General features: G+C 49.5%; 1 protein-coding gene and 1 gene segment (V, D, J or C); both read left to right on the forward strand.

The window, feature by feature from the left end:
* The window catches only part of LOC129468494 (immunoglobulin lambda-1 light chain-like), a 106,080-nt gene that overhangs the window by 10,061 nt on the left and 75,355 nt on the right, over nt 1-20,664 (forward strand). The window lies entirely within an intron of this gene.
* Nucleotides 16,534-17,664, forward strand: LOC134733552 (immunoglobulin lambda variable 3-21-like). The segment is given in 2 exon segments: nt 16,534-16,823; nt 17,249-17,664. Coding segments are annotated over 2 exon segments (447 nt in total).

Raw genomic sequence — 20,664 nt, forward strand, 5'->3', positions numbered from 1 at the left:
TCTTCAATCCTGAACAAGAAAGAAATCCTGAACTTTCCTGGACTTCTTTCGGTTTTCAGATTTGTGCCCCTTCAGGTTTGGGGCTGTCTGGAGTCCCAGCCAGGGGACAGTGAGGAAATCCAGGAGTCTCACACTGACTCTGTTGTATTTCATCTGCTGAGGCCATCCCCAACTGCTGTGTACCATTTCCTTTCCTGGTGCTCAGATAGCTGCTCCATGCACTTGTCATGGTTTCAGACATGAATCTAGGTGGGAAGACAGGATAGTGTGTTATAATATTTAAATGGAACCTAAATCCATTAATTGTTTTTTGTTTTTTGTTTTTCAGAGTCTCACTTTGTCTCCCAGGCTGGAGTGCATTGGTGTGATCTCAGCTCCCTGCAACCTCCGCCTCCTGGGTTCAAGTGATTCTCCTGCCTCAGCCTCCTGAGCAGCTGAGATTACAGGCCCCTGCCATCATGCCCAGCTAATTTTTGTATTTTTAGTAGAGATGGGGTATCACCATGTTGGTCAGGTTGGTCTTGAACTCTTGACCTCAGGTGATCCACCCATTTTGGCCTCCCAAAGTGCTGGGATTACAGGCATAAGCCACCACGCCCAGCACAATAATTTTTTAAATATGAAATGTTAAAAGAGTTTTGTCATAGGCAATGGGAAAGATGAAAGTAGATTGGATGCTTTTCAAGGAGAAAACCAACAATGTACTTACAGACTATCTGTGTGTCTTCAATGTTGCAGGGTTCAGAAAGGTCAGTTTTATGGTTCCCGAAAGATGTGCTAAGATGGAGGAAACCAAGAAAGCCAAAAACACACATCTCTGCGACTCAAAACATAAATCAAAGTAAAATGGAAAAAAATCTTTCAATAAATCATTCACAATAAATATCACTCTGGTCCACACAGAAATGCCTGTTACTAAACTTTCCCTTTCCCCTGCTGGGTCATATCCCCATGGGTCACCTGTGTGCAGAGTGGACTCTGTGGTCCCCATTTCTCAGGCTGAGAACCAGAGTCTGGGAAGGACAAGTCGCCTGCTCGTGAGTGGGAGGGTAAGATTGAGAGCAGTGGACTCAGGATCAGGAATGCAGCTCTGGTTGGTGCTCTGTGCTCCCTCCACAGGGTCCCTCCCACATGTGCCCATGTGGATGTGGGTGCACTGCCTGGGGTGGCTGATGTCTCCAGGGATTCGATGCTGCAGATGCTTCAGCACCAAGGGTGGTGGTGGGGATGGGATGAGGCTGCACCTGAGGAGAGGAGGGACCAGTGATGCCCAGTAGTGTTTTCCACGGGGTGGGGAGAGCCATTTCCTGAGAAGAGAGAGAACCTGGAGATGGGTGCCAGGAAGAGGACACTTTGAGGTGTGCCCAGGCCTGGAGGGTCACAGAGACACAGGCACCGTACAGCAGAGTTTTCTCTCCTGAGCAAATCAGAATAGACAAACAAGGACTTTTATCTCTTCAGCTGAGCCCCGCTGTCCAGGGAAGCAGAAGTCTCTGAGCCCAGCCCAGGTGAGGGTGGGGTGGGGATAGGAGCTCAGGGTGCAGATTTGCATGGAGGCCCCACCCTCCTCTGAGGCAGAGGGGATAAGACAGGGCTGGGGGCAGGCCCAGTGCTGGGATCTCAGGAGGCAGCGCTCTCAGGACGTCTCCACCATGGCCTGGGCTCTGCTCCTCCTCACCCTCCTCACTCAGGGCACAGGTGACGCCTCCAGGGAAGGGGCCTCGGGGACCTCTGGGCTGATCCTTGGTCTCCTGCTCCTCAGGCTCACCTGGGCCCAGCACTGACTCACTAGAGTGTGTTTCTCCCTCTTTCCAGGGTCCTGGGCCCAGTCTGCCCTGACTCAGCCTCGCTCAGCGTCTGAGTCTCCTGGACAGTCGGTCACCATCTCCTGCACTGGAACCAGCAGTGACATTGGTGGTTATAACTATGTCTCCTGGTACCAGCAGCACCCAGGCACAGCCCCCAAACTCATGATTTATGAGGTCAGTAAGCGGCCCTCAGGGGTCTCTGATCGCTTCTCTGGCTCCAAGTCTGGCAACACGGCCTCCCTGACCATCTCTGGGCTCCAGGCTGAGGATGAGGCTGATTATTACTGCTGCTCATATGCAGGCAGCAACACTTTCCACAGTGGTCCAAGTTCCTGGGGAACTGAGACAAAAACCTGCCCTGGGCTCAGGCTCTCTTTTTGCTCTGAAGATGCTTCCTCACCAGGTGCATGGGGCTTTCTGCAGCACGGCCTTGTCAATTCCCCTCTCTCAGCTCGTCTCCTTTCCCTCTATGAAGTCCAACAGGAAACCTGCCCTGTGGTTTCTCATTCAGGACAGGGACAGCTTCCTGATGCTTGTGTGCTGTGGTCCCTGAATGTGCAACTCTTCCTAGCTCTTCAAATGCAGGGACAGTGACAAGGAGCTGCCTGATTGGTGCAGTCACTGCTTTTTTCAGGGGTGTCTTCACCCTAAATGCATCACCATCTCCCACACTATGGGTAGAATTTTAGCAACGACATTCTAATGGTTATCGCCACAACTGTGATCTTAAATAGCAGTGCAGCGAACATCCCTATGCAGCCTCCTTTGAGTTCCTGTGTGAATACGACCATAGGATTCATTTCTAAAAGTGAAATTGCAGGTCAGAAAGATATGTGTGTGTAATTTTCTTTTTTTTTTTTTTTTTTTTTTTTTGAGATGGAGTCTCGCTCTGTCACCCAGGCTGGAGTGCAGTGGCGCGATCTCAGCTCACTGCAAGCTCCGCCTCCCGGGTTCACGCCATTCTCCTGCCTCAGCCTCTCCGTAGCTGGGACTACAGGCGCCCGCCACCACGGCCGGCTAATTTTTTGTGTTTTTAGTAGAGACAGGGTTTCACCGTGGTCTCGATCTCCCGACCTCGTGATCCGCCCGCCTCGGCCTCCCAAAGTGCTGGGATTACAAGCATGAGCCACCGCGCCTGGCGTGTGTTTGTAATTTTCACCCCTTGTTGTCAGATTCCCCTCCAGAGGGGTTCTACCAATCTACAATGCCAGCCGTAAGTACTTGTTCAGAGTACATTGTTGAAAGTGGAAATTTTTGCCAAGCTATCAGACTCAAAAATGTTACCTTGTTATAGTTTTAGTTTTGAGTCTCCCATTCTGCTCAAGGTTAGACCTTTTCACAAATATTTCAGTACTATTTATTTTTTAGGATTTTGGTAAACTTTTTCTTAAATATCCAGATAAGAAGTATTTTAGTCTGTGCGGCCAGGCAAGGTGGCTCACGCCTGTAATCCCAGCACTTTGGAAGGGTAAGACAGGTGAATTGCTTGAGCCCAGGAGTTTGAGATTAGCCTGGGCCACACAGTGAACCCTCATCTTTATTAAATTAAAGAACATAAAAATAAATTTTAAAAAGAAGTATTTTAGTCTTTGTGGCCCAAGAATCAACTTTGGGGATATTCCACAGGTACTCAGGAAGGAAAAGTGAGCAGATTCAGGACAGGAATGGCAGAGTCGCAGCCAAGGGTACCTGAGCAGCAATGGCCCCGGGAGAGGCCTGGCACCTGCCGGAGGTGACATTGGAGACAGAGAAACATCTAAGCCATAGGACTCCTAGTTTCTGTGTACTTTCCCCATCCAACAGTTCCTGCGTGGCAGATATCGGCACAGCCTTACTGCAAGAGGTCATAGGAATAATACAGTCTCCAAGGGCATGGGTGGGAGGGCAGCCAGGTTTAGCCTTGAAGCCCATTTATGCTACCTGCTGCTGTGTGGCTGCGAGTCATTTATTCTCTCAAAAACCTGTCCTTCCTAAGAGGTTAAGAAGCTCTGAGAAAAAAAGAAGTTAAACAAGAACTCATAATAATTCTTCCCTATTAAGTCTACAGGAATAACTTAATCACATTTATAAGTGTATAATACAGAACCTGATGTGCCCCAGGAGTTCACGAGTTGATAGCAATTATTCCTGACAATGCTCATGAAAATTGGACATGAGATGGAAAAAAGGCAGTGCAGTGGGTTTCAGAGAGTTTGGGACAAGAGAGACTTCAATGATTTAAAATGAAGGCCTAGGAGTGGAGGTGAGCATCCCTGGGGCTTTCTCCTGCCAACTCTCACAATGTCTCAGGAACTGTTTCAAGGGGAGGTCAGCCAGAGAGCAAAGGGAGGAGTTTGCAGAATCAAAGATTGCAACTGCATGCATGAAGGGACGTGGAGTCAGGGGATGGGAAGATGCAGATGAGCTCATTTGATGGGGTGTTTAAGGTTTTCTGGGCCTGGAGTCCTAGGCCATCCTGCTATGACTAGAGCCTCGTTCCTCAGCTGACAGCCCAGACCAGGAGACTGACCTGTGAGTCTAATTAGCGACCCCATCAGGGGCCCCAGAGGGAGCAGGTGTGGGAGGGAGGGGTCTAAGGTCACAGGATACACTGTTTCCTGTCTGGAGGGTTGGGACAGGATCCTGGAGAGGAAATTCAGACAGTTTAAGAGAAGAAAACATAGGACAGAAAGGTCCATTCCCAGGTGATTGTGATGATAGAGACAAAAGCATCTGCAAGGAGCCCAGCCCTGCAGGAGGTTCCCTGAAAATAGGGGCATCGTTTTATGTTATTTTTTCAGGACTATCCTAAAGAAGTGGCAGAGCGTGGATGGCTCACAGAACAGAAATTTAAGCTCTCACTAAGCTGGAGGTGATGTTAGATCAAGGTGTCGGCAGGGTTGGTTTGTTCTATGGCTGAGGGAGGATCTCTTTCATGCCTCTCTCTGGCTTCTTGTGGTTCGGAGTTATTTGCTGCTGTTCCCTGGCATGTAGGTAAATCACCCCAATCCCTGCCTCCATGTTCATGTGGCATTTTCCTCACCTGCATGCCTGTCTCCAAGCTTCCCCTTATTGTAATATCACCAGTCCTGTTTGATTGGGGCCAACCCTACTCCAGTATAACCACACGTTCACTAGTCACAAATGCAAACACCCTATTTTCATACAAGGTCCCATATGAATTTCAGGGGTCACACAATTCAATTTCCCAACAGCGTCTGTCACATGGCTTGAGCTTCTGAACTCTGGGGCTGTGAAGATTGGACTTGCACCACCAAGCTCTCAGATGGGGCATTAACTGACAGCCCAGGAGGACCCCTGGCCCTCTGCAAAAGACTTGATCTCTTGTGCATCCTGAGGGGCAGGTTTTCATGCTATCCTTGTCGTCCTTTTTATGTTGACACAGTAGACTTCATTCTCTGCTTTTGAATGAACAGACCCAGGATTGACTTTCAAGGTCCCAGTCTGACAAGTCAGTTTCTCTGAGACTCCCTGGGATTCCAGCAGTGAGGCTGATCATTATCACTCTCCCACACATCCCAAGTGATGAGGAAGTAAGACCCAAAGCCTCCTGAGCTTCCTGACTTGTGACCTGACACCAGGTCTGTTGTCACCTTTCCTGGGATGTGACATCTCTTATGTGCAAAGCTGAAGAAGTGTGGCTTTTGAAAGGTCTCCCTCACCCACTTCATTACCCCAAGCATGTGCCCAAGCTGGGTTCAGAGGAACCAAATCTGCGTGACTTTCTAATTATATGAATCATCAGCCGTCAGTATTCCCTGAATGTCCAGCACTCATCCATGCTCTCTGACCATCCCCAGGGTGAGCAAGGCTCTAATGTGAATAAGAATTGCTTTCATGGGCTCCTAGCCAGGCTGAAAGTGATGAAGGAACCTCCTTTCTTCAGTGCTTGGAGCTCATTGCAGCTACCTCCCTGACAAGGTCTCCCTGGGACACTAAGCTTCTTTCTTCCAACCACAGTTCCTAGTTACCCTGAGCCCAGCTCTGTGCTGCTGTGGCCTTTGCAGCCTAACAGCCCACTTGACCCCACTTGCGTTCATGGCCTGACCTGGAGAAAACAGTAGGAGGTTGCCCTGCTCTCTGTCCCCAGGGCCTCTTCCCTTCAGTGGCAGCAGCCAAGCCCTAATGTCCATTCATCTGCGCCTGCCCATCCAGGGCTCCATGCTGCCCACTGGAAATGGCCACAGGTCAAAAACTAATTGCCAATCTTGAGCAGATTGTCCTGACAGTTTCTGCAGAACTGGACATCTCCTCCCAGCACCAGAAGGTCCCAAGCAAGGCAGGTGTAGGAAGGCAAGCAGGAGTGTAACATACCTCACAGAGTTTGGACAAGACAAAGTGGTTTTGCTGTAGCTCTGCTGGGACACGACCTGGTGATGTCTCTCAAAACTCGTTCAGGTGCTTGCGACAGAAAGCCTACAGAACAGGACAGCAGGATGAAGGCTGTGCTCCCTTTTTACCTGTCCAGCTCCAGGTGGACTCTGACTCAGGGGGCAGCTCCTGTGCTCAGCGGAGTCTCGGCTGGGTGTGGTGGGGCATTCGGGGCTCTTGTCCCTGCATGGGCATCCGCAGCCTCCTTGAGGAGACGCTTTCCAGAGGGAAGGGGATTCTCACCTGCCTCAGGCCACAGCTCTCACCACGGGGCTGTCCTTTGATCAGTGGCAGGATCTGCATGGCTGGAGGGACTACTGACCACATGCCCTCTGGAGCTCATGTCTTGTGCGGAGACCATGACCTGGGGACCCTCAAAGAGACCATGTGGCCTAAAGTTAGATTTTCAGTCCAGTGTGATTATCTGGTTCTTTTCACAAGTTTACATAAAACATTGATGAGAAAAAGTGAATAAATAAAGGAAGAGCTGAGGATGGCAATTGCTGGTCTACTGTGGGGTTGGGGGATAGCACGGAAAGAGCAGCACCACATGTCAAATGAGACTAGAGATTGTGGTGCATCCAAAATGTGTGTAGTTGCTCAAATGACAAAACTCTTCCAACTGCAATGATTAATAAGTGTCCCAAAGACACAGTACATCATGTACATAAAGTTACCAGGATGGGGCCAAGTGACTTGGGGGTATCCAGAGCAGAGATGAAAGAGGAGAAAGATGATGTATCTTCGGTGCACTTGCTGCTGAGTCAGGCGTCCTCAATGATCTCTCAGCAGGGCCCAGCTCAGCTCCAGGCCAGACTCCTGGAAGGTTCACAGTACTGCTCAAGGCAGCCCAGGACAGACCACCTGACACAGAGGTTTGAGACAGGGACAATGTTGTCAATCCCCAGGATGGTGATTGTGATCACAGGCCTTGGAGGCCAAGGCTGGTTTTCTGACTAAAGAAGCAGATGAAGGAAGCTGGGGACTCACCCCCACATTTTAAGTGTCTTGTGCTGCCCCCAGAGCTGGCTTGAGGGATATCCTGCCATGAGGAGTCCCAGAGAAGTAAATTTGCATAAACACCAAGGATACACTGCCCCAGTGGGCCTGAGAGGAAATGAGAGAGGCCTAGGAAGCCCAGCTGTGCTGCGGGCTCAAGAGGCAGAGCTCTGGGTGTCTCACCATGGCTTGGACCACACTCCTGCTCCCACTGCTCAATCTCTACACAGGTGCTGCCCCCAGGCCGTGCCCCAGGCTCAGCCCTCCTAAGCCCCTGAGTTGGTCCTGCCCTGAACCCTGAGCTCAGCCCAGGCATAGCCTTAGGGTGATACCACTGGAATGGGTTTGTTATCTTCAAGCCCCCTCTCTTGTCCTCTCTTGCAGGCTCTGTTGCCTCCTATGAGCTGATACAGCCACCCTCGGTGTCAGTGTCCCCAGGACAGACAGCCAGGATCACCTGCTCTGGAGATGTACTGGGGGAAAATTATGCTGACTGGTACCAGCAGAAGCCAGGCCAGGCCCCTGTGCTGGTGATATATAAAGATAGTGAGCGGCCCCCTGGAATCCCTGAGCGATTCTCTGGGTCCACCTCAGGGAACACAGCCACCCTGACCATCAGCAGGGTCCTGACCGAAGACGAGGCTATTACTGTTTGTCTGGGGATGAGGACAATCCCACAGTGACACAGGCAGATGGGGAAGTGAGACACAAACTCCTGTTTCATCTGTGTCATGTTCTTCCTCCAGCACCAGGAAGACTGTGGACCAAGCCATGAGCAGGTCTGGCCAAGTTCTACTGGATCTGAGACCTCCAGGCCATCCTTTTGTCCATCCGTCCAGGTTGGCTCTGCAGAGGGGGGAGCAGGAGTGGATTTAGGGCTGCTATAATCAGAATTTATGGTGTTTTTGGGCCTCATGAGTGACTTGGGGAAATAAGAACTGCATGGAAGATGAAAGAGATGTAGAGAACCATCACTTGGCCTTAGATTTCCATACGATGGTGATTGGGCCACTCCTTCTTGAAAATATCCTACATCAGTCCCAAAAATTGCCCACCTCAGCTCAACACCTGAGGTTCCAGGCTTCCATGGCAGCCTGGGATTTTGAAAAGGAAAAGCCAAGGAGGGGACGCCATGGCATCTGCCTCGATACCCTTTTCTGAGCTCACCCACCGTCAACTGCTGGGAGCTTCTAGGAGCTCAGAGCTGTGCCCTCACTGGGAAGTGCTATTAGTTCCAGAAAACTTCCTTCCTCATATTTAGGCCCAGTTTTGAGAGTTTTGGTTTGATGACTGCCTGAGCCAAGAACCCAAGGCCCTACCTTAATAGAGGATGACACTAAAAGGCCTTCCAGCTCCAGACATCCCAGTATGGATGCCTGAAGCCTCAGTTGCAACCCTATTGTGGGTCGGGGTCTCCTTCTGGTGGGCGATGCCTCCCTCACTCCTTCCAGATCCTCTGTGCATGCACATCTTTATCTCAGAGTCTACTTCCAGGGAACCCAAGCTAAGAGGCCAGCTGTCACCAAAATAAACTACCATAGAGCTGAGGTGGAAACACCAGTGAGAAAATTTCCCAGATTTCCATTGTGAGCATCCAAATGCCCATTTATATCTGAGTGTTCCTCGTATCCTTATAAAATGAGAATGGAGCCTGACATACCAGGTTCTTGGAGTCCTGAAGGAGAGGTGAAGTCAGCTCCTCCTGAAAGGAATCCACTGGAAGGGGAGCAGCCTCACCCCATGCAGGGACCAGAGATGCTCCCACAGGGGCAGCTGTAGCATGGACGCTGCCCACCTCCACCCTGCACATCCTGCACAATCACTCTTTCACCCCTCCTTCAGCTTATCAAAGTTGACACTCACGAAGCCAGCACAGCTCACCCTTGTCAATCAGACTCCTTCAAACCTCCATCAACCACACAATCTCAACATAAAGAATCTCCCCAACTTAATAATAGTAACAGTAGCTATGAAAATGTCTATAAAATATCTCACAAATAGTTTTAGATTATGTGCATGTGTAAATATTATTTTTCACACTTTGGGTTAAATAAAATATATTATTGAAACTAGTTTACCTTTTTATTTTTTATGTCTAATATGGTGACTAGACAGTAGGATTCACATGATACTCACATCATGTTGTGATTGTACAACGCTGGTCTCGTCTTACCCCTTGAGGTGACAGGTGCTTTGGAGTAACTTGATTCAGCAAGCCCCATCTCCACCCGTAGGACGTATGTGTGAAGCCAGGGAGAGGTACTGTTGGAAGAGAAATGACAACACAGATGTGGACCAGCTGTTTATGCAGGTGACTGAGTCCTGGAGCCCTGACCTTGCTCTAACCTAGATGTGTCACATCCATCTCACCAGAGACCACTGCTGGCCTGCCTGAGCTCACAACTGGGGGAATCTGGCAGTTCATGAAACATGGTCGCTTGATGTCCAGTGTTATCCTGTCTCTCTCAGGGCCCAGTAAGACAAAAGGAGCTGTTTTTAGAAAGGGGAGTAATACTCTACTGCACATGCCATGGCCTTCTTCCAAAACCCCAGGAGTCTACAATGGGATTCTCCAGTGGGGTTTGCCATGTGCAGGAGGTTTCAGTTCCCACAGTAGAGTCAGCTGGATTCTCTGGCCCCAACAGCAGGACACTCACAACCCTGCCTGCACCTACCGCAGAGCCTCAATGCTCTGGGCCTGGAAAACAATGGGTGATATTTATGGCTCCTGATATATGGGTTGGAGCCACATCCCCAAGTGTAAAATATGCTACTCCTAGACCTTTATAGACCTTATGTCTCTTTCTTCCTGGGGGGAATTGAAGGATATAATAACATGTTCTTTAATTTGTAGGAGAGTCTCAGCTACTCCAGACAACTAAACTCCCAATTTCGGCTAATACAGAAGAGGGAACAGTTTATTTCCCACTCTCAAAAGTGCGTGGATCTCACAAAAGCTTCCAGTAGGCCGTGCCCATCATGTACATGTGACTCAACTATGATATCCAGATGGTCTGAACCCTCATGATGATATCATGATAGAGAAAAGAGAGCTAATGAAGCTGGGCAGAAAAAGTGTGAATGTATACTGTTGCCCATTCCACGTGAATGCACACAGATTCTGATCCTATTCTCTGAGGGGAATAGACAAGACCTCAGCATCTGCTTCAATGGTGTAACTGTGCAGCCATAGCATTCTGTTCCAGGAGATCTCCATCTGGCACAGATATTGCTAATGCCACTACTGCCTGTCTGGATCTGTGCAAATCCAAATTCATCTTTCAGGATCATTCAATTATTGTAGAGATCAGTCCAGTAAACTGAAAACGAAAACCCCAGAAGTAATCACACGTACTGCGGGAGAGGAGAGCGCTGTCTCAGAGGGCACAGTCTTGTTGAAATTCCTCTGATCCTTGGGAAGAAACAGCCCAGAAAAGGCCCCAGGGGCTGCGTCTCATCTGGGTTCCTGGATGAGGCACACCCCCTACTGCACTGAGATTCCATAGAAGCTGGGGGTGAAGTGCAAACACCGTCTTTGGTTCATCCTTGGGATTTTCTTTTTATCACACACTCGTCATTTTGTCCACAATGTCCAAAATTTCTAAATAGCTGTCTAATAGATACAGAGGTTCTGCGTGGGCTGATGAAAAAGCTCTGGGGTTGGATAGTGGTGATGTTTGCACAACGTTTTTACTGTGCTTACTGCCGCTTAATTACACACTTAAAAATGACTAAAAGGATGAAACATTTTGTTATGTTTATTTTACCATAATAAAAATATTGCATGCTCAGGAAGCAAAGTAATACTAGTTTAATTTTGCAATTATACAACTGTTAAAATGGGAGAATTATGTACTGAGCACCATTTTCTGTATTCTGTATGCTACAATTCAACTTTCTCTCTCACTCTTTCTCTAATTAGCAATGATCTTCTGTCTGGTCCAAGGTCACACATTTCCAGTCTTCCAGGAATGTCTATTGAATCTGTTAATTTGTTGCCAAATTTCTCATGCTCATATTTGAGCGTCAGCTGTCTCCAGCCAGCATTTCTAAGCCAGATCCTTTGTCAAGGGTTTTGAATAATTTTGTGAAAAGTACCCCGCAAGATGACAGTGTTCACTGTTGCCAGCAGGACTGTTTCCACGCAGTACGGCTATGCTGGGTGTGCAGTGGAGCCGTGCACACTGTGCCCACGGGGCAGATTCTGTGCTGCTGACTCTGATCCCTGTGCTTGGGAGGACCGTGTCCACTGCTGAGTCTACATCTGAATTTGATTCTCAAGAAAAAGGTCATTCATAGCTATTGGACACTGAGTCACATAGAGGGACAGAAGGTGGCTGAGGACACCTTATCTCTGATGAGCATAAGGGGATTAGATCTGCTGGTGGAACAGGAAGCTGAAGAAACCTGTGGCTCTAAACATGGAATTTCCAGCCCTCAGTCTCTGCTGTCCATGCCCCTCTCATCTGTGTGTTCCTGGAAATGTGGACCACGGGGGGTGGAGGTGAAGGGGATTGGGAAGCTTTCATGTTCTCTCTCGCCATCTCCCTTGCTTATCTAACACACTCTTCTACACCTACTTTATTAGAGCTTCTGCTCTACAAACATGCCTGACCTCTAAATTAGAGACTTTTGAAAGTGCAGACGGATGCAGGAACTCGTCTATCTGGAGACTTTCCACCACTTGAAGCAGTGAACATGTCAGTGTAAGGCTCAGAATTTCAAGTGACAGGATTTTGGGATTTAAAAGAAAACTCAATCTTTGGATGAACCAAGACAGAAGAGGGAAGGTTCACACATTTCCCTGCTGCTTGGGCCTCAGTGAGGACTGACTCAGCCAGTCTCAATGTTCTGGAGACCGCCTGGGAGATCTGCACTAGGAAACCCTTTTCAGCACAACCCGGGGCTGGTAAGGGGCCCTTGCTCTGTTATTCTGCTGCCTGATAATTTTGCATTCAGAGAAGAATTAGGACCTGTGAGTCCAGGAAGTTCAAAGCCCACAGACAAGTTCCCCTCATTCTCCCATGACAGCCTCAGCTCTGCTTTCCCAGAAAAAGAGCATCTTCCCGGCATGAAGAACGAGGAGCAAAGAGGGAGCTTCTCCCAGGGGTGAGCAGGGCAGAAGCCACCTTGGTCAGTGAGAAGGAAACGTGCTCAGCTCACATCTGACCCGAATGACTCAATCACACCTGTGCAGGGTCACCTGCGTGTGAGCATCATCTATTTGCTCCATGAGAAAATACCTTGTGTGGCTCTTGGGTAAAATCATACCATAGGTGACATTTCTCTGCCTATTGCTTCAGTCGATGCTTTTCGTGATTCCCTTTAGGACGCTTACCTAAGGTAAGCATGTCAGGTGTGGGACGTATTGAACAGGAAAAGCAGAGGCTTCGCCTATCAATGCTTGTGGCTTGTATTCGGGCCCATACCTCATGGAAATGGGGAAAACAGAAACGAAAATGATACTCTGCTCAAAAAAGCACTGAGAAATACTATAGTATTAATATATTGACAACTCTTTTATTGAGCTAATGAAATATTAACATAGATCATTTTTATAGGGGGATCCCTAATCCTTAAACATTATATTAAAAATTTGTCAGGTTAAAGGATCATTAAAAGGCCTATGTTTGATTGAAACGTGGAGTAATGTACTTTGAGTCTTCTAATCAGCCAATGAGTGCAGGGAGCTGGCTGCCTTCCCAGGCCCTGACCGGCTCCATGTCCAGGTAGAGCAGCGCTCCCCACAGGCAGCTGGAGGAACTGACGAGGGGAAGCTGTTTGCATCAGGGCCTCAAAAATTTGACTCAGGGTTTTCCCATGTCCCCTCCCCAAGTCCAGGCGGGTTCCAGGACACTCAGAAGAGTTCATCATTATGGGTCTAGGACTTCCCTGGTCCTGCTCTTCTTTCTTCCTTCCCCAGTGGCCTTGACATTGTCACTCCTTCTCACAGGCGCTTCCTTTCCTTGTCAAGTGCACTCCCTGAATTCTCTGCTCCTGGGTCAGGAAAGCTCTGGAACTTCAGGGAAAGCAGTGCTGGGTGACCCAGTGGGGCCCCAGAAAGCTGGCCCAGGACCAGACACACAGGCTGCAGGGTGAGTCCCCACAGGGCTGATTGGTGGGCATCGGGTAGAGGGGAGTGACCAGGACCAACTCCCCTGAGTGTCTTCAGGGCCAGGTGAACTAGGGAGAGGCTGAGACCTGGTCTGGACCCATGCACTGGTTACTGGACTGACCCAGGAATAGGACAGGAAACTCCGCAGAGCAAGGACTGTGTATTCCTCATGCTGAATTCCTAAAAAGCAGTCTTGCCAGGATAGAGTGGGCCAGGGTGAATATATGTTGGGTGAATGAACTTCTGTCTCTGTTTTATTGCAGGAGTCACTACCAACCCACGCTGGCCCTGTATTTCTATCCAGAACCAGTCAAAGCCACCTGTGAGTCCTGCATCCCTCAGTACCAAGCCCCAGTCCCCCTTCAGGACCACCCACCACCCAGAGAGGTGTGCAGGGATCCTCAGGAAGAACTTGTCACCTCCACAAACACATGGAGTGTTTGTATTTCCACACCCGTTGCCTCACAATAGCATCTTCCTGGAGGTCAAGAGTGATTTTGTTTGCTATGCTGCCCCAGGTCACCTAATTTATTACCTGTAAATTTCCTACCCTACACATCATTCCTGTCCCCAAATTCTTCACATGTGAGCAATGTCATATCAGACCTGAACTGGTTTACATCCCAGATCCCCTTCAGGCTTCCCACTGTCCTTTCAGGTTCTCACACACCCAAGACCCTTCCCAGCAGGGCACAAACACAGCTCCCTGCACACGCTTCCATCAATTGTCTCTTCACTCCTTCCTCAAAGGAGCTCCACAGACTCTTCTTCAGGGAGGCCTTCTCCGATCACTGAGGCTACAGCAGCCGACCAGTCAGCTTCTGTCAGAACTTTCCATGATCATCTGCATACAGCCTACAATTCCAAGTTTACTCTTCTATCATTATTTTTGACTGATTTATTTCTATTAATCATTGCATTATCAGTCAGAAATGCTTTTTCACTACAGGAACACATGTGGCAGGAACCAGGGAGCATCCAAATTTCTTCCACAAAAATAAGTCTGCACGTGCTTGGTGGTTGTTTTCCAGATGCTCTCCAGTTCTATAGGAAGCTCAAATATTTCTAACTCTCCATTCCCTTTCAATGCGATGTTGACTTTGCTTTCATTGTTGTTGGCCTAAGACCTCAGCATGGCTGCTGCAGCTCCAGCTATCACACCCATGTTCAAGAGAAAAAGCAAAGCACAAATCCAAATTAGTCCTTCCTTCACAAGAGGAAAAGTTCCCTGAGAAGAACCTCAGTCGTCTGACTCTTACATACTATGGACCAGCGCTGGGCTGCATGGTCACTCCTGGCTGGGAGAAAGTGGAAATTTGCCTTTCAGTTGAAAAGAGGGGATGACCCATAGGTTGAAAGTGCTAGGGAGTATCTGCTGGGTCTGTAAACCCAGTCTGCCTACTGCACTGACCCAGCAACAGGCCAGGAAACTCCTCAGAGCAAGGACTGTGTCTTCCTCATGCTGAATTCCTAAAATGCAGTCTTGCCAGGACAGAGTGGGTCAGGGTGAATATTTGTTGGGTGAATGAGCTTCTGTCTCTGTTTTATTTCAGGAGTCACCACCACCCCACATTGGCCCTTCATTTGTATCCAGAACAAGTCAAAGCCACTTGTGAGTCCTGCATCCCTCAGTACGAAGCCCCAGTCCCCCTTCAGGACCACCCACCACACAGAGAGACATGCAGGGAGCCTGAGGAAGAAACTGAAACCTCCACTACTACTTGGAGTGTTTGTATTTCCATCAGGAATCTTGAGCGCCTTGTGCCAGGTCTTGAGGCAGGAAGGGGCCACACAGAGAAGAGGAATTTCTTCCCTGAGGTCAGCAGTCCATGAATGAAGGGATCAGGGACCTGAGCAGCAGATTCTGAAGCAACACCTGGACCCAGGAGGCCCCTGAGCCTCCAGCAGCCAGCTTAGAGTGGCCAGCAGGGGGCAGCAGAGAGTAACCTGGCAAAAACACCTCTGGATGGGTTGGGCCTGGGCGGGCATCGGGGGATGCTGACATGCAGGGAGCGTCAGTGACCATGACCTGAGATCCGGAGGGAAAGAAGTTTTTCTTTTCTTAGAGTATTTGTCCTTGACGCCGATGTATAATTCTTCTGACTGCCTGGTTCTCAGATCTGACTCTTGGAGACGGTGCTTATTTTTCTGACACAGCTTCAGGCACTTTGCCTCTTCCCATCGCCCTGGCACTTATCTCACTGTCACACATGCCATCCAATCCTGTATTCACACGTGTCCCACCTCCCTGCCCTTGCTCGGGGAGCGCTTATCCTGCAGACACAGCGGCTTCTCCTTCCCTGGCCACCCCTCAACGTCCGCTGTCCCCGGTCTCTCCTGACTCTGTCCTGGGGAACCTGTCAATTCATAGTTCTTGATTTCCTTATGAGGCACACAATACTTACTCATTAATCTTTCGTTGACTTAAGTTTGTATACATTGATACATTTTCCCAGCAAATGAAGACAACTTAAACATTCAGTTCCAGGGTCTTGGAGTTTGCAGTCCCCTCTCATTCTCTCACGAAGCAAAAATTTCCTTCAACTCCTGATCTGTCCCTGGTCCTGACAGCACCCTGGTGATACTGAGGCACAGCACCCATGACCTGACACTAGAATTCACAGCCAAGGCAGAAACTTACCGCATCCCATGGATCGTCCAAAATTCTATGTGCCCTTGGCAACCAAGGATTTCATTCTCCTCTAGCACAGAGGAGATATGCCCTGGAGTGGGGCCTGTACCTGTCCAAGGCTTGTGCTGTCCCCTGTGGGAGATGAAAAGCGTCCCTGCATTGGGCTCTGGATGTGTCTTGGACATGAGTGAGGATGAAGAGGGTCCCTGCATTGGGCTCTGGATGTGTCTTGGACATGAGTGAGGGTGAAGAGGGTCCCTGCATTGGCCTCTGGCATGTGACTTCAAAATGGATTTAGGCCTGTACCAGACATCTCATGTCTGACATAAAATATTTACAATCAGGACATTATTAGAGAAGCAGAAAAAAGCTAACCATCTCCCTCCTGAGCCGGGATGGAACGGAGGAGGGGACTGTGGACCCCAGATAATTCCCCTGTCACCACTGTGACTCTAACAACCTCTTGAACCACAGCCAACCTCTATCCCATAGGAAGGACTTTATATCCCCTAGAAAATACAGAGAAACTCAGCTCTGAGCTTTTCCATGATGAACCCAGGCAAGGAGCAAGGCTGGGCACAACCTGGGTAAAGATGTGAGCCCAGACCATGAGACCAGTGGGTGAAGGAAAATCGCATGGGCTGAGGGGGTGGGTAAGCAGGGGCCATCCCTCCTCTCTCTGTTTCCTTTGGGGCTGAGCCCTTCTCTGAAACCACAAAGCTCCTCCAGTAGCAGCCACTGACTCTGCTGATTTGCATCACAAGCCGCTCTCTCCAGCAAGGGGATAAGAGAGGCCTGGGAGGAACCTGCCCAGCCTGGGCCTCAGGAAGCAGCATTGGCGGTGCCTCAGCCATGGCCTGGACCGTTCTCCTCCTCGGCCTCCTCGCTCACTGCACAGGTGCTCCCCCCAGGGTCTCACCAACATGCCCAGTCCCAGGACTCTGGGTCCAGCCTGGCCCTGACTCTGAGCTGAGGAGGGCTCTGCCTGTGGTGGGCAGGATGATCATGGACCTGCTGCAGGGTGGGGGGCTGGCGGGTCTGAAATCCCCACACACTCTGCTCAAAGGCTTGTGAGAGCCTGAGGGGCTGCAACTGCCAGGAGAGAGTAGTGGGTTTGCAGTTCAAAGGCTCCATGCAACAGGAAATTCCATGGGCCACTGGGACTGGGGCTGATTGCAGGGGATACCCTGAGGGTTCTCAGACTCTCTGGAGCTTGTCCAGGACAGCCGGGCAAGGGATTTCATATGAAGGATCTTTCACCTGCAGGCCAACTTCTTTTTTTCTCTTTTCTTTTCTTTTTTTTTTTTTTTTTTATCTTTGCAGGCTCTACAACCTCTTATGAGCTGAGTCAGCCACTCTCAGTGTCAGTGGCCCCAGGACAGACGGCCAAGATCACCTGTGGGGGAAACAACATTGGAAGTAAAAATGTGTACTGGTACCAGCAGAAGCCAGGCCAGGCCCCTGTGCTGGTCATCTATGGGGATAGCAACCGGCCCTCAGGGATCCCTGAGCGATTCTCTGGCTCCAACTCAGGGAACACGGCCACCCTGACCATCAGCGGGGTTGAGGCCGGGGATGAGGCCGACTATTACTGTCAGGTGTGGGACAGCAGTAGTAAACATGACACGGTGACACAGGCAGATGGGGAAGTGAGACAAAAACACCCTCCCAGCCTCGGTCACCCTCTTGCTCCAGCCCTGGGAGGCCTGTTGATAAAGTCATGAGTGAATCTGGACGAGTTCACCTGGATCTGAGCACTCCCAGGCTGCCCTTCCCTCCAGCCCCCTCCAAGAGTCTCTACAGAGCATACATCAGGCAAACACATGGCCTGGAAGGGCCAGAATCATCTGGTGACTTGGGGTTGTTGTGTGAGTTAGAGAATGAAGGCCTGGGTGGAAAGACAGACATAAGCAACCTCTGTCCACTGTCCTGTCCCTGGATGGTCATATGGTGGGGATGGGGCCTGTCCTTAGAACAGCTGTCTGGATCAGGCCACAGAACTGCTGCCCAGCCCTACTAAGGTCCTGGCCCCCAGGCTGGGTGGCAGCCTGTGATTCCCAACAGAGCAAACCAGAGGAATGGACACTGTGAAGTCTGCCCAGATCACCTCCTCAGTGTGACCCACCTAGCACTGCTGAGAAGCCCAGCAGCTCAGAGCTGTGCCCTCACTGGGAAATGCTGTTAGTTGCAGAAATCTTCCTCAAGTTTATGCCCCTTCTCAGAGAGGTTCAGTTTAATTAACCAAGATCTCAAGTCCCTACCTCAATTTAAGATGCCACTGAATGAAGGGCCTCCCAGCTCCAGAGCTCCCTTTGTGGAAGCCTGAGGCCTCAACAGCAACCCCATTATGAGGTTGCCGAGTGTTGCCTCCCTCGATCCCTTCTAAATCTTCTGTGCATGGAAATCTCCATCTCAGAGCCAGCTTCCAGTGAACCCCATCTGCGATGGCCAACTGCCCCTACATGGGCCATCAGGGACCTGAAGAGGCCACTATGCACTGAAAACTCTGGTTTCTGTCCTAAATTTTCAGAGTACATGTTCAAATGCCCAATCTGATTGTTCCTTGAATTTTTATGGAATGAAAAGGGAGCCTCAACTCAGGTGCTCTGGGTTCTGAGGGATAGTTGGAGTCAGATCTCCCTGCAGGGAAAACCAGGGCAGGCAGAGCATCCTCGCCCCATGCGGGGACCACAGATGCACCCACAGGGTGAGTTGCAGAATGGACACTGCCCACCTCTTCCTTCCACATCTTCTCCAAATGTCACTCCTTTCTACAATCCCAACCAGATATGTAGATGTGATGAACCAGGTAAAACACAGGTCGCTTGTCACATCAAAAGCCACTGCAGGCCACCCTGGTCAACAGAAAACCCATTCACATCCCCATCAGCTACACAGTCCCCAAACCATTGATCTCCAGAAAAATAACAGTAACAATAGCCATGAAAATCGATGTAATTTATCTCATAAATAATTTCATGTTGATAAGATGTGAAAATGATAGTATTTTGCTCTACTGAAATAAATAAAATATATTTTATATATATATATCTGAATTTATTTGTCTTATCTTTTCATATTTAATGTGGTGATTAGACACTAGGGGGTCACAGGAGGATCGTGTCATACCGTTATGGCACAGAGCTGGTCACAACTCTTTCAGGTGAAAGGTGCTGTCGAGTAACCTGCTGCAAGCAGCCCCACCTCAACTAGACCATGTAAGTGTGAACCCAGGAAGAGGCACTGGAACAATAGAGAGAAGAACCTGCTTGTGCGGAAGACAGTGCCCTTGAGCCCTGCTCCTGCTCCATCCTACATGTGCCGCATTCATCTCATGGTGTAATATTTCGCGCCCTGCCTCAGCTCATGACTGAGCGGATATGGCATGTCTGACTGTGTGGTTACTGGTGTCTCATGCGGTTCTGGATGTAACAAAGCCCTCGAATATAGAAGAGGTTGTTTTCAAAAGGAAATAATTCTCTACTGCACATGACATAGACTTGTTGCTAAATCCCATGGGTCTACAGTAGGATTCTCCTCTGAAGCCTTGCCTTAAGCACAAGGTTTCAGTTCCTATGTCCAGTTCCTCTATTATGGTAGAGTCTGCTAGTTTCTCTGGCACAACAGCAGGACACTCACTCCCCCACCTGCACCTGCTGCAGAGCCTTTCTGCTCTTGGCCCCAAAACAATGGGTGACACAGTTCTCATACCCGTGATTTATAGTGTCAGTATTCAGGCCGCAGGGGTCCCTGATGGCTTCTCTGGCTCCAAGTCTGGAAACACAGCCTCCATGACCATCTCTGGGTTCCAGGCTGAGGATGAGTCTGATTATTACTGCAACTCACATAGGAGAGGTGGCACTTTCCACAGTGGTCCAAGTTCATGGGGAATTGAGACCTAAACCTGTCCTGGGCTCTCAGGCTTTCTCTTGTTCTGAAGATGCTTCCTCACCCTGGGCAAAGGGCTTCTTGCAGCACCGCCTTGAGAATTTCCCCTCTCCCAGCTCCTCTCCTTTCTCACCAGGAAGTCCAAAAGGAAACCTGCTCTGCGGTTTTTCATCCAGGACAGTGACAGCTTCCTGATGCTTGTGTGCTGTGGTCCCTGAATGTGCAGCTCTTCCCAGCTCTTCAAATGCAGGCACATAGTGAGAAAAGCTGCCTGACTGGTGCATTCACTACTGTTTTTAGGGATGTCATCACCAGAAATGCATCCTCCTCCCACACTGTGAAGAACAATCTGGACAGAAGTCATTACGGGGAGTTTCAAGAAACTGCATCTTATTCAATTGTGTCCATCACAGTCTGGTAAAGATGGCCCTCCTGGATGGACTATTCCTCTGCATGTCTGTCCTGAAGCAGTGACCACTGTGAGAAGATCTGAACGTGTCTGTGAGGTATTAAGGATGAGAGGAAGCTGTTGTTTTTATTATTCTTTTGTTTTTGTTTTGGAAACAAACTTTTGCTCTGTCACCAGGCTGGAGTGCAGTGGCAGAATCTTGCCTTACTGAAATCTCAGCCTCGCAGGCTCTACCAATGCTCCCTGCCTCAGCCTCCTGAGTAGCTGAGATAACAGGTGCCCACCACCATGCCTGGCTAATTTTTGTGTATTTAGTAGAGACGGGGTTTCACCATGTTGGCCAGGCTGGTCTTGAACTCCTGATCTCAGATGATGCACCCACCTCGGCCTCTCAAAGGGATGGGAATATAAGCATGAGCCACTGCACCTGGCCGTGTTTTTT

Source organism: Symphalangus syndactylus, chromosome 18 (genome assembly GCF_028878055.3).
Source record: "Symphalangus syndactylus isolate Jambi chromosome 18, NHGRI_mSymSyn1-v2.1_pri, whole genome shotgun sequence".
Lineage (NCBI taxonomy): Eukaryota > Metazoa > Chordata > Mammalia > Primates > Hylobatidae > Symphalangus > Symphalangus syndactylus.